General features: G+C 41.4%; 2 protein-coding genes across 2 annotated transcripts; one reads left to right on the forward strand and one right to left on the reverse strand.

Moving 5' to 3' along the window:
• Positions 1-1027: 1027 nt before the first annotated feature.
• si:ch211-131k2.2 lies at positions 1028-4786 on the forward strand. The gene is made up of 5 exons (XM_044103576.1): positions 1028-4000; positions 4082-4169; positions 4242-4271; positions 4477-4530; positions 4686-4786. Exons 1-5 carry the CDS (start codon positions 3887-3889, stop codon positions 4784-4786), a joined length of 387 nt encoding a protein of 128 aa, XP_043959511.1. The 5' UTR covers positions 1028-3886.
• On the reverse strand, positions 4567-13172 carry kat7b (K(lysine) acetyltransferase 7b). Its single transcript, XM_044103575.1, has 14 exons — positions 12939-13172; positions 11279-11429; positions 10942-11190; positions 10117-10199; positions 9915-9998; positions 9721-9819; positions 9500-9610; positions 8804-8995; positions 8554-8643; positions 7612-7752; positions 7418-7511; positions 7128-7274; positions 5655-5761; positions 4567-5541 (listed from the first exon to the last, which is right to left on the reverse strand). Exons 1-14 carry the CDS (start codon positions 12954-12956, stop codon positions 5440-5442), a joined length of 1668 nt encoding a protein of 555 aa, XP_043959510.1. The 5' UTR covers positions 12957-13172; the 3' UTR covers positions 4567-5439.

Here is a 13172-nt window from a genome sequence, read left to right on the forward strand (position 1 = left end):
TATTGAAACCACAGAACAAGACCTGTTTTCAGGCCCAATAATTTTTTTTATAAATCGAACGCTTTCTTACAAATAACTACAGTAAAATAATTATTTTAATCATCAATACGAAGTACAGTAGGACAAATTGTGACTGGCGTATTTCACTGTGCCTTTTACTTTGACGCTGTGGCCTGACTTCGCTTTGTAGTGTCTTTTTCTTCTAAAGCCTGTGGTGCAGGTATGTTTTTTCGAGTAGTTATCGGTAGTTGTTGTTGCTCTTTTTTCTTCTGGGCAAAAATATGTGGCAAAATTTGCCGAGCTGTATTTCGTATATCTAAATACCGTAACGTTATTTGCACGTTACGGTATTTAGAGAAGAAGCTCAGAGACTGTTTACCAGTCAGGACGCAGAACACAATGCACTGTGAAAAAAAAAATGCACAAAAAAAAAAAGCCGCAAAGCAGCGAGGCTGTGAAAGGTGAACCGCGATATAGCAGATGGATGGATGGATGGATGGATGGATAGATAGATAATCTCTTTAAATATACATATGTCTATATATGGGCTGCATAGTGGCAGTTGGTAGAGGTGTTGCCTTGCAGCAAGAAGGTCCTGGGTTCGATTCCCTGCCCGGGGTCTTTCTGCATGGAGTTTGCATGTTCTCCCTGTGCATGGTGGGTTCTCTCCGGGTTCTCCAGCTTCCTCCCACAGTCCAAAAACATGACTGTCAGGTTAATTGGTCTCTCTAAATTCTCCCTCGGTGAGAGTGTGTGTGTGAATGGTTGTGTGTTCTGTGACAGACTGGTGACCTGTCCAAGGTGTACCCCGCCTCTCGCCAAGAACGTAGCTGGAGATAGACACCAGCAACCCTCCTGACCCCATTAGGGACAAGGGTGAACAGAAAATGGATGGATGGATGGATGTCTATATAAATATACATATGTCTATATAGATCTATCTATCTATCTATCTATCTATCTATCTATCTATCTATCTATCTAAATACAATATGAATAATTTTGTAATTGACAGTGACCCATTTTCTTTAATTTCTATGAAAAAAAAAATTGTGGAGGGCTCCCTGTTGGTCAGGGGCCTATGGAATTGTCCTAATTTCTCTCCCTTATATGGTGCCCCCGACCGTGGCAACAGGCTATTGTTTATACAACTGGGAGTAGTTGATTAGCATCTGAAAAGCTCAAATTATACCTGAACAACAACCTCAAATCCCAGAGAGATTTAAAAGGAGGCTTCATGGATGCAGAGCAGGAACCAAAGAGCAGAGAGTGAAGGAGGCTCCAAACTCCAATGTCTGCTTGGCTTTCTAACCATATGGCAAGACAGAGGATTAAAGAAGAGAAGCAAAAGCAAACAAGACAGATTAGCAGAGCTTGCTAACAGCTGGTGGCGTCATCCAAGACAGTCTGAGGAGGAATCTCGTGTCTGCTGCCACTTGAGCTTTTAGGATGTCCTCAAAGTTTTGAGACTATCATACAGAAACAGTCTTCAGTCAGAGGCTTTTCTGATTTGTTACAAGACTGACTGCTATTGGAGATTCTTCCTGCCCACAGCATCACCTTCTACTAAAGATCCCTGGATGATAAGAGTTACCACATTAAATTTTCCTTTGGGATAAACTGAACCGAGTAAACTGAACTTTATCAAAACAGGTGAATATATCACATTAGCTCCAACATTGGCTTCATCCAACTTCACTGTCTGAGAACCGGGCCGGCCGGTTTCAGAGAAGCCCTGGTAAACAGAGAACATGGTGGCCTTTTGATGTCACAAACTCGTTGATGTAAAGCTGTAAACGACAGAAAAGACACTGGTTCTTATTAGTTCCAGCCTGAGAAAAACCATGCACAGATGTTTCATATTTTCATCTGTCATGTACAATTTCCTTTTCTGGTGATGATCAGCAAAACACAGTAGACTATGGGCTGAGTTGAACCAATACGACAAAAGCCTACAGAGCTGACTCACTGTCTGCATGTCAGAGGAAAAGGAGAGAAGAGATATATAGAAGCGGAACGGCATTTCTAATTGAAAGGAGAAACAGATGACTGGAGGGTTCAAAGCTAACCATTAAATCAACAGGGATTTATTTCAAAAAGGACAAGCAGTCATGGTAGAGACTGATTTACATTCAATTAGGATATGAACATGACTCGCATTCATTTTCGACAACCTAGCCCTAATCATAACATAATACTCCTAACCCTTAAGTTGAGCCTCAGCTCTGAGGAGAATCAGAATCGGGGGACATGGCCCCCCCGCTACCCCCTCTCACTGCGTCACATTGAATTGCGGCGTCCTGCCATTATAGGGCCTCTTTTGTGACTCAGCCATTTCATATGCAGATCCTGCGGATGGGATTTCTTTTGATTCACCTCTCCACGTCAAGACCCCCCACACACACACACGCATACGTGCGCACACACACAAGGGCTGTTCAGGTGTAATTGCCTTTCAGGCGTAATTGCTGCAGGCTTTTCTTGTATGTGGAAGCACCTGTGTGGGGATCAAAGCATTTGATGTTTGTTGTCAGCTTTGTTTCAAATGGGTGTCCTCACAGCACACACATCGTCACATAATTACCTCTCTAGAAATTTCTGTGGCTGCAGTAATAGACTTCCTTAAAGCAACAGTATTATATATCTTCTAGGCACATAGTGCCATTTTACAGCATAATTAAGTTACTATGTTACCTTCAGTTGTTATAAAAATTCTATGTATACCAACTATGACCAAAAAGAAATTTGACTTGGTAATTCAACACCTTGAAATTGGGCCTCCGTCACTTTAAAAAGTCCTGCTCTTTCTGACACTCCACCTCCAGAAGGTCATCACAACATGGCTCCTCTATTAACCATTTAACAACATTTTTACCAGCGTTGCTCTGAGAAGTAGCTCTTACAATCAGCTCGGCTGATGCTCAGTTCCAACAGGTGTTTGCTAATTTCTACTGGCTAGTTTGGGGGAGTTGGGAAGTTGCAGAGGGCTGTCAATCAAAACTCTGCCCCTGGCTCTGATTGGCTGTTTGGTTGGAGCGGTGCATTTCTTCAGATCATGTGTCTCAAGAAACTTTCTTCATTAAAAGTTACACACTGCAGCTTTAATTGTCATGTTTTTTTATGTTGGATTTGTTGTTGCCTCTCGGCCAGGAGTACCTCGAAAAAGAAAGCTTTAATCTTAATGGGTTTTGATCCTGGTAAAACAGTCAGTTAAAAATTATTTTTTAAAAACACGTGGTGTAAAAAAAACAAACTTTGAGCTACCTCGTTGCTGAAATGTGCCATTCAAATAAACTGACTTGTATTCGATCAGCAGCAGAATAACACTTCAGATCAAACGACATCAGTTGACCATGTCAGTCCATAGAACAATAAAATCTGTAAAGATAAATTATATAAACAGCCAAGCCGGGCGTCTGCCTGTCTCCATCAGATTTAAGTGAACACATGGAACCACTGGATATTTAACGTCAGGCAGTTCCAGATGTCTAATAAAACTGGAAATGAGCTTAAAAAGTAAATATTTGAGTTTGGAGATTTTTTTTTTTTCCTGCCGTTTATAAAGCTTTAAATGACACTGTCTGAAGCAGAATAAAATAACCTATAATACAACATGTTAAAGTTTTTCACCTTTACTAACTGTAAGGACTGAATGAAGAAAATCCAGACCTTATACAACTGAATCAATGTGACATTTATGAAACGTTACACGTCTAAAACGTGATGCGTGGATAATTATGATTAAAGGGGAGGGGTTGCAGAACAAGGGGGGGTTTGAGGACATAAATACAGCCTGGAGCAGAAGACTGGTTCATCAGTCATCGCTGCGTTTTATTTAAAACATCACTGAGAACCTGAGCGGAATCATTTCCTCCCTGACCAAAACATGGAGAGCTGGAAGATCCAGCTCGTCGTCGTGACTTTTTGCATGCTGGTGCAAACTTCCAAAGGATCGACAAGTGATGCCGAAGATGAGAGAAGGCTGCCCAGACACTGGCAGGTCAGGACGACAGGTTCATTTCAGTTATTTTAAAGATTCTTGCGTCATTAAGTTTAAGCCAATGCCTGATTTTCCTGGCAGTATGAGCCTGAGGACAGCAGCCCTGTGGACAGCCTGATGAAAAGATCCAAAGCCCTTCGATTCTACGGCCTGATGGGAAAAAGAGCAGGTAGCATCTGAACACTTCAACAAATCACATCCTGCAGCATCATTCAGATGATCTGGTTTGATTTCTTCACAGTGACGAAGAAATCGTTTCAAGTGAAGAGGCGTGAGTAATTTGAGCTCTTCTTTTTTATATAACGATTTTTTTTTAATGATCTTTTCCCCTCAATTTAAACTAAAAGAAAATTTGGGGGGCTGGGAGGGTTTGTGTAATGTAAAGTGACTTTTTTTCAAAAAGATTTTTAAATAATTTCTTGAAAAAAAAATCGTTTTTTAAAATAAAATATATATCTTTTTTTTCCAATTTGCAGGAAACAAGGGGGTTGCATTCATGGATCTGATGGGGCGAAGTGTTTCCAGTGAAGGTGAGCAACCGTTAAAAACACAAGTGAAGAAAAAGGTGAAAATATCAAGGCAGCTTTATTGGTAGAGACGGTTTTAAAAAGCGGATGAACACGTAGAAGCGACGCGGATCACCAAGCGCATGTGGTCCCGTTCAGATGCGTTCTGTTTGTTTCAGAGTCTGTGAGCGGAGTGAATCCTTCTGCAGCAACCAGAGAGACCCAGCATCCAGAGGAACCGGCCCAGCAGGGTATGACCGGAGCAGTACAAAAAACCTGAGCTTGGCTTACTTTCAATATCATATTTTTTTTCCCTCTCTAAGCAAATTAAAAATCTGATTTTTTTTTTCCCACTTATTTTGCAGATTCCCTAAAGGAATGGATACACTTCTTGTACTAATCAGACATATGGGGGGGAAAAAGAAAAACATCTATACAACATTTACACCAACCAAAGACTATAAAAAATATTTTTTTGTAAAAAAATTTCACCCTGCTTTTTTTTTTTTCCCAATCATGCCAAACAAGAAGAACTATCATTTTCATGATGCACATTATTTGAAAGAAATAGTAATAATAATAATAAAAAAAAAAGAAATCTGGAAATGCTGCCGAATGTCTTTATGTATTCAATTCATCTGTGAGCAAAGCGGAACATTCATGTCTCTTCACCAGACCAGGTCAACCCATCTAACATTCACAACAAAGTGAGACGAAGGCCCTTTAAAAACACAAAAACTCTTCCTCTAGCTGTAAATGCTTCAGCACATGATTCTGAGAATAGAAACGGACATAAAAAGATGCAGAGAAATGATCTGAATACACGAGTAAAAGAAAAGTAACACTGATCTTCACTGACGAGTCAAAGGTCTTAGGCTACTTGTGGTTTTGGAGGCTGGTAGTGGAGGTTCAGTAGCCTGAGGGTGTTGTGCTTTATGTCCCTTTGGGAGGCGTCCATTTTAGCGAGCTCGGGTCGATGGTTTTGTTGCTGTTACCTCGTTTGATCTCCTTCGCTTTCCACTCGTCGATCAGGTCCTGGGAGGAAACGGAGGCGGCGCTCAAACAGGTGGAATCACATTTACGACACAGAATCTGATCGTAACTGAACAGGAGATCGGTGTCACTCGGTGGAAACGAGTTGATCTCACCTGTCGTTTCAGTACTAAGTGCTTCCCCTTCCAATACTTGAGCATCTGGAGGGACTGCAGGGTGCTCACAATATCCACCGGATTCACTGCCGTCTCCTGACTGATCTCTGAACACACAATACAAGCTTACATCAGTGATTTAATTTAGAGACTTGTTGTATACATCCAGTGAGTTATAAGCCTGGCGGGCCACCAGACTTTATTTTGCCCCACCAGGCTAAGCATTGCTTATTTATTTATGTCTTTTTTCAAATGTTTGGATTTTTTATGACTTGATACTTGATGTTCAGGCATTAATCTTCCAGTTTTTTAACAACACATAATTATCAAGTGATATGTTCAAATTTCAACATTAAAACATGGTCTAACTGAAAAACCTGACGGGCTGGATGACCCACCGGACAGATTAGATTAGGGCTGAACCGATTAATCGGATTAAAATAATATACTAATTAAATAACTGATCACTAACTGGAGTATACAGACGTAAAATAATGCTGCTGAGAGAACAACAAGCTCAGAACAGTAACTAGAGCAAAAACTAGAAACATTTTGCATTTAAGAATTAATTTCGCCTGTCATGTTAAATTTATTTACAATAAAGACATTATTGCGATAAACTATACTTCCTTCACTTCACACACTCCTGACCCAAAGATGGCAGAACCTCAGAGTGTTTTACCAGATCAGAGGCTCAAAATTCTGTTATTGTTATTAAAATGACACTGTGAAACAAGGAGGTTATTGTTTATATTGACTATTGACTAAGAGGATTGGTTAAAATTCAGCCTGGGAAAAAAAGGAAATATAGAAACCGCTAAGGTGACTGGGGAGATTTGTGAAAACCTGTCATAATAAGAAATAAATGGATTCATCACAGGACAAAGAAAAATTAGCTCAATAATTTTCATTCTGATGATTAATATTTTTTCGAAAGGGCAATTATGTTTACATCATCCTTTTTATTGTTTCAGGTATCTGTGGCTTTCATCTCAGCTTTATTTATCCTTTTTGGCCGTTGCGTCAATATTTTTGGTTATTCAAAATATCTTCCATTTCCACTGTTAAATGTTTGTAAGAAAAGAAAGATTATTGATCTTTGAGCGAGTGCTTTATTATCACCATATTAGTTGAAAATGGTCTCAAAGCAACAATATTATCGTTTATCGCAGTAATTACTGGTGAAAACTTAAAAGTCTATGCAAGATGTGTGAACAATGAGAGGATTTGCATTCATAGTTGCAAATTAGAATACATTATATCATATACTTCTCAGCATGCTATAACAGTTCTGAATTAAGAATCGTTTTTTATGGTATAAGATCTCTGTGTGGAATCAATCTGTATTTCATGTCTGGACCTGAATGACTGGAGTGAACTCAGTTTTTAATGCTATTCTAATTCATTCAGATGTGCCGGCATAAACTGTTAGGACTTTATGGAGAAAGAATCCAAAACTGCCCAACACGTCACCTTTGATGGAGATCTCCTTGCCCTGAAAGTTGTGCATGTATCTGAGTAGCACTTCCTTCCAGTAGCTACGGTAGCTGATGAGGCCCAGGTCAGACAGAGGCCTCTCCGGTGAGCCCACCTTCTCCTCCACTTTGGACAGCAGGTAACCTGGACAGCACAGAGGCTCAGTCAGCGACACAGAAACAAGCAAAACAAAACCGCTTCACGGGTTATTCCCACTGTCTCCTATTGGAGCAACTGGTTCATGAATAATAAAGACCTAAAAGAAAAGCCCAGGTGCCTCTACATACTGAAATCAATGAGCATCTTGCCAAATCCCTGCCTCATGTACTGCGGCATGGTCAGGATACAGGAGACGTTGTAGTTCAGGAAGGAATTCTTCTCCTGGGAATTAAAACATCATCAAAGCAACAGCCCAGCATTTAATTAATGTGACCATACATCTTATATTTAAAGAATATTACAGGAAGTGGTTTTGTTTTACCTTAGAGAAGTAGCCCACTAGGTGGCAGCCCGTGTTGTCGGCCTCTGTCATCACGTAGAAGAGGAAAGGTTCCACGTCGTAGTAAAGGGTTTTGTGGTCCAAGAAGAGCTTGGCCAGTAAACACAGGTTCTGGCAGTAAATCTGGGCCGAACAGAACCAACACTGACAGTTAATGGAACACGTTCCCTCAGGGTTCCTATGCAGTCCTCATGTCATACGCTGAACTTTACCGGGATGGAATGTTGGGAGGCAGGAAGACGGGGCCAGATGGAAGTTTTCATTTTATTCTTTTTACAGTTGGAAGACTAAAGCAATATACAGAATAAACACCAGCTGATTTTAGTAAAACTTTGTAAGTAAGCCTACTTTCTATGGGGATTATTAGCTCTTGTTTTTCCAGTCTGATGTTCATAGAGAACCGCAGGAGTCTAGCAAACTAACAGAGCTTCATTAACAGGCTGTGTTTGGTCAGCTGTCACAGCAGACATGATGGACGCCACAAACACTTTTCAATCCTGCTGTTAATGTGTTGCAGGATGGAAGAGGATTAGAGGAAAACCTACTTCCTCTGAGCTGATACTTTAGCATCTTAGTCTTTGTACTTTAAAATAACGTTATATTAATGACAACAATGGCAGTGTTTATTCAGGGTTTAGTCACTCTAAGTTTCCGCACTATGTAAACAACAGCCATGTGTAGAACGGTGAGAGCAGGGAGGCTCTCCTCTCTGTCAGACCTGACGAGAATCACCTTATTCAGCATCTTTTAAAAGGAATATATAATATAACTTAAAATAAATTTAGCTTTGTAATTCAACACTTTGAAATTGGGCCTCTGGCTCTTTAAAAACCCGCTATAGTAAATGGATAAATAGACAGACAAATGGATGGATGACAGAAGGACAGACAGAAAAACTTTAAATTAAAATTTGACGTTATTCACCTTGTTTTTTTTGCCATCTACTTCAAACACAGATATAGAACCCTTTCTGTAGACCTCGTCTCCTGGAGGATGCTTCCACACACATTTGGCCTGGAAACACAGAGGATAGAGGAAGCCAGAGCGTTACTACAAAAAACTCTACATATACAGAAAGTGGTCAGCATATTCATCTAAGCTTTAGAGGCAGATTCAAGAATATTATGGCACCCTGTGTGAGAAACGCTCTGTTCTGTGTAGGTGGAAATCTCACCATGTGTCGCCTGAGAATGGTCTGGCTCTTCATGTACTTCAGGCAGAACTCGCAGACGTAGAGGCGGCCCAGGCGCGCGTACTCCTCAGGGTAGGGCGAGTGGTACCAGGTGTCTAACTCGTAGCGGCCAAACACGATGGTTTTGATCATGTTGCTGCCCTCTGTGATCTGACCCTGGATACGCAGCTTCTCCTGCAGAATGAAAAACACCAGAACAAACACAACTGTTAAAGGCTGTGTGTGTCTGTGTGTGTGTGTGATAATATAATCTGGGGCTGTACTGTGAATACTGGGGGTTGAATGTAGTGGTGAGTTAAAGGGGCAGTATTATGTATTTTTCACCACAATCATTTAACTACTAATTATACCAGATGTTTGCCAATTGCTGATGGCTAGTCTGAAGGAACTGAGTGAGGGAGGGCTGATCTGTGAAGCGAAAGCTCAGAAGCTTGGAAACTGCAGCTCTGAGGAGGAGCTGCGTCTGGAAGGCAGGGTTAATGCGAGAGGTAAGTAAAACGCCTGGGTTTTACACAGCTGAATGGTTGCCATGGGAGATTAAAGGCTTTCTCAAACATGCATGAAAGCATCAAAGCAACACTGCAGGTATGTTTTTATAAAGGAATAACATTATAAATGACGTAAAGCTCAAAAATGTGGATTTGACATGATACCGGCCCTTTAAGCAGACAGCGTTACCAGGTCTTCAGATGCGCGGGCCTGAGCTTTCCTGAACAGCTCCAGGTCGTAGTCGCTGGTGATGTTCTCCAGCAGAGGCTCTCTGGTGTTGCCGTACGTCTGCCGATGTTCCTGACGACGGAACAGGAAGTGAGGCGGCGGTTCCACAATAACGCTTTATAACGAAGCAGTGATCCCAGCTCTAAACACACAGGAGGTCGGACCGCATGTCGCCAACATACCATGTGCTTCTCCTTCTGTTCCTTCTGCAGCCCAGAGTTCCTACCCTTCCTCATCTCAGTGACCTGTTCCTTGTACCTGCTCTGTTTGGGCGTTGGCGTCTAGAAACCAGGAACAAAAACAAACATCACTTTTTCTGCGAGCATGGCAACCGCCTTGTGACAAACACTAAGCGACGCTGAATAATCCAGACTACCTGGTGGCGAGTCGCATGCCGTGAATTGCCCTCGTCCTGCGTCTTCATCTCCTCTTCCTGTTTCTCACGGCTGACGGCTTTCACCTGGCAAGAGAAGATGAAGATTTAAAGCTCGCTGGGATCACATGTGCTGCTTTACTCATTTAAACTATCAATTCTAACCAAGCTGCACGCAAGACACCATGTTGGTCATTAACCTCACCTTGCACTCGTCAGCAGAGAGGTTGTGGTAGAGAGGACACCCTGATATAGCAAAGTGACGCTCGTGTTTCCCAGTGAGGTGGCCTACGCAAAGAAACAGAGGCCGATGATTAGAATCAAACCAGGATGTGATGGTCCAGAAACGAACGGAACACAAAACATCTGAATCAGCAGCAGAGTACACACACAAAACGGTTCTACGGTTTCTGTCTAATATGAGAAATAATATCAGAGTCTTAAGAGAATAATAACATGTTGAGAAACAGAAGAAAATTTTATACTTTTGTCAAATTTTAAAGGACAGATTAAACCTGTATTTGTGAACTGCAAGCAATGTTAGTTCCTGGAGGTGAATGGAATATATTACACTATAGTTAATTATGTGTTTAACCTAAGATGACAGGTTGATTTTGTCATTTTATTTAATTCCTATAAATGGATTTAGTGATCAATGTAACTGTAACTACTGTAATTATTACAGTATTTGTTCTCTTCTCTTTAGTTGTAGCTAAACAGAGGGTAGCACAGCAGAGGGTCCAGGATTCTTCCTGGTCTGGAGATGATCCAAACCAGACCGGTCATAGATCTGTCTCTTAATGCTCCAAACTGGTGAAATGCAAGAGAGAAAACTCTGTGCTAGGTCTATAAGCAAAATAAGTTTGTGCAAAGAAATTGTTTTGGATTTTTTTGGCCACAACTATTAAAAGGCTTTATTCCAGTTGAGTTATTTTAAGGTTTTGCCCGTTTATGAAGGATTCCAATACTGACGCAGAGCGCTGTAAAAGATCCCCAAGTAGAAAAATGTGCATCAAGGTTGAACTCATACCAAGGGAATTACAGCCGGGCGTTGGGCACTTCATGTTGAAGTTGTATGTCTCATGGCAGCGCCGGCGCTTGGGTCGGTGGGACATGTCCTTATCCGAGTCCCTGTTGGCCTGATCTTTGGACTGGCTCTCATCATGAGACGCGTTGGGGCTGGAAATGTCCAGCTCGGACTCCGAGGACGGGGCGTTTCCTGTGGGTGTGAGCGGTGGCGATTCATCATGGTCGGCAGCACGCTTCAGATCCGGAGTGTCTGATGAGAGAGGGAGACGGAAACAAAGTCAAGCATCAGTTTTAATGGTCTAGTTTAAGACTTCTGTCTTCTAGAGATAGTTGCCCACCCTGAGAGCTCTGGCTGAGGCGGGTAGAAGCTCTGGTGAGGCGCTGTCTCTTGGGCATGTTTCCATCGCTCTCTGAGCTGTTGGTCTGCTCCCGTTCAGCCGAGGAGTCGGAGTCTTCCGTTCCATCAGACACACTCCCAGTCAAAGGCCTCTGCCAAGAGAAAGCAGCTCAAATGAGGCTAAAACGAGATGACGCAAACTATTTTTCTATCAATTATAGAGAAAATTATCCTCCAAAGAAACCCTGTTGAGTACTTTATTTCCTGCTCTATTCCTAAATTTGTTAATGCTACTGCTATTTGTGTTCTGAATGCTTGATTAATGTTTATGCTAATATGTTTATGAGCGATACGGCAGATTATAGGATGAAGTGCCTTAAACTCAACAGCATAAAAACCCACACTGTGAATGGAATATTGTATAATCTGAACTGCAGGAGTCGTCAATATGAACATTTTCCCTTTTTGATGATGGAGCTCCTCATTCATTTGAAAGCCAGGGTTCCAAACTTTCCAGACTGGCCATTCTTTACATACAATTTAAAAGACACAGCGAAGTTCACAAAGAAATAAGGACAGATATTACAACGATAGAGAGGCTGCAAAAATAGGAAGGACGGAGGAGAGAAAAACACAAGGAAGGGAAGAAGGGCAGAAGGGAGAAAAACAAAAAGGAAGTACACTAAGGAGGTAGGACAGAAAGAAAGAGAGGAATTATTAAGTCCTCATGAGGGAGGAAGGAAAAAAGTGATCACAATGACATCATAATTGTTTCCGCATTATAGTTTATCATGTAGTATTCTAATCTAAACAATGTCTCACGAGACAGGACTGAAACCATACATACAATACAGTTCAGACCGATAAGAATAAGCATTTAAAGACCTTGGTTTATGACAGCAATATAGAAAACCTTTATGTTGGTTAGCCAACTGCTGAGATCCTTTCATCACACTCATACAAACTTGATCTTTGCCACGCATTGTGTTGCCATGGAGCTGGTCAGGAACCATCAGCTGCTTGTTTGTTTGTTTAGGGATTCAAGCTGCAAATAATTGGCGATTTCCACAAAACTAAACAGTTGTTTCATTCATTCAAATTTCCCTGAAATGCGTCTCAGTGATTTACCAGACCAAGCGGTGAACAATGTTAGCTCCGCAACCCATTATTATGGTAGTTAGCCGTTAGCCCTACTGTGACGGACTGCTCTGACTAATACTGTATTTTACGTTTTACTCTTCAAAAACACAATATTAACGGCTTACAGTTAATAGGACTGTACAAGTTCACTTCGTACGTAGTCCACAGATAAGATCGGCATTAATCTAATCTAGATTCTTGTCTATATTTTGGTAGTACCAAACCCCAAATGTTACATATGGCTTTTCTGTTTATACCGCCCACAGAGGCTACACCATAGCACTATTGGTTGAAAACGTTGACAAAAGCTAAACATAACAACATGAAAGCAAATAAAATTGTTGTTTTGACGTTGTCTGGTTGAACGAGTAGCTAAAGTTTGTTTCAGGGTGGCAAATTACCGACTTACTACACGAAACACCGTGGAACCTTCTAGCTCTCCGCTTGGAGAATGAAGCACTCTGATGCTAACTCTGCTAATGCTAACCGTGTTTAGCAACCCGCTATATCTGTTTTCTTACCTGTCGTGTGCGCGGCATGTCTCCTTTGATTGACGCTTTTTCAACTGAGATTGGAGCAACAAACAGAAACTCCCTATTGGTTTACGATAAAACAAAGGACGGGAGACACTACTTAATGATTATTGTCATGAATTTGTTTGTGTTCGCCCGGGTAGTCTGGCGCCACATCCCTACCCAGACTGAGCAGGGAATTACATTTCCGGTGACGCCAGCAACAGGCCTCCATACCAGCAG

Source organism: Gambusia affinis, linkage group LG20, assembly GCF_019740435.1.
Source record: "Gambusia affinis linkage group LG20, SWU_Gaff_1.0, whole genome shotgun sequence".
In the NCBI taxonomy this organism is placed as follows: domain Eukaryota; kingdom Metazoa; phylum Chordata; class Actinopteri; order Cyprinodontiformes; family Poeciliidae; genus Gambusia; species Gambusia affinis.

Bases quoted from the DNA above. Each gene is read 5' to 3' on its own strand.
- si:ch211-131k2.2 (XM_044103576.1), top strand. From the start codon at position 3,887: ATGGAGAGCTGGAAGATCCAGCTCGTCGTCGTGACTTTTTGCATGCTG. The intron at 4,001-4,081 runs GTCAGGACGACA...TTTTCCTGGCAG, and splicing joins GGCTGCCCAGACACTGGCAG to TATGAGCCTGAGGACAGCAG. The intron at 4,531-4,685 runs GTGAGCAACCGT...TGTTTGTTTCAG, and splicing joins GCGAAGTGTTTCCAGTGAAG to AGTCTGTGAGCGGAGTGAAT.
- kat7b (XM_044103575.1), bottom strand. The intron at 9,611-9,720 runs GTATGTTGGCGA...TTCCGTCGTCAG, and splicing joins AACAGAAGGAGAAGCACATG to GAACATCGGCAGACGTACGG. The intron at 7,512-7,611 runs GTAAAACAAAAC...TTTAATTCCCAG, and splicing joins TAGTGGGCTACTTCTCTAAG to GAGAAGAATTCCTTCCTGAA.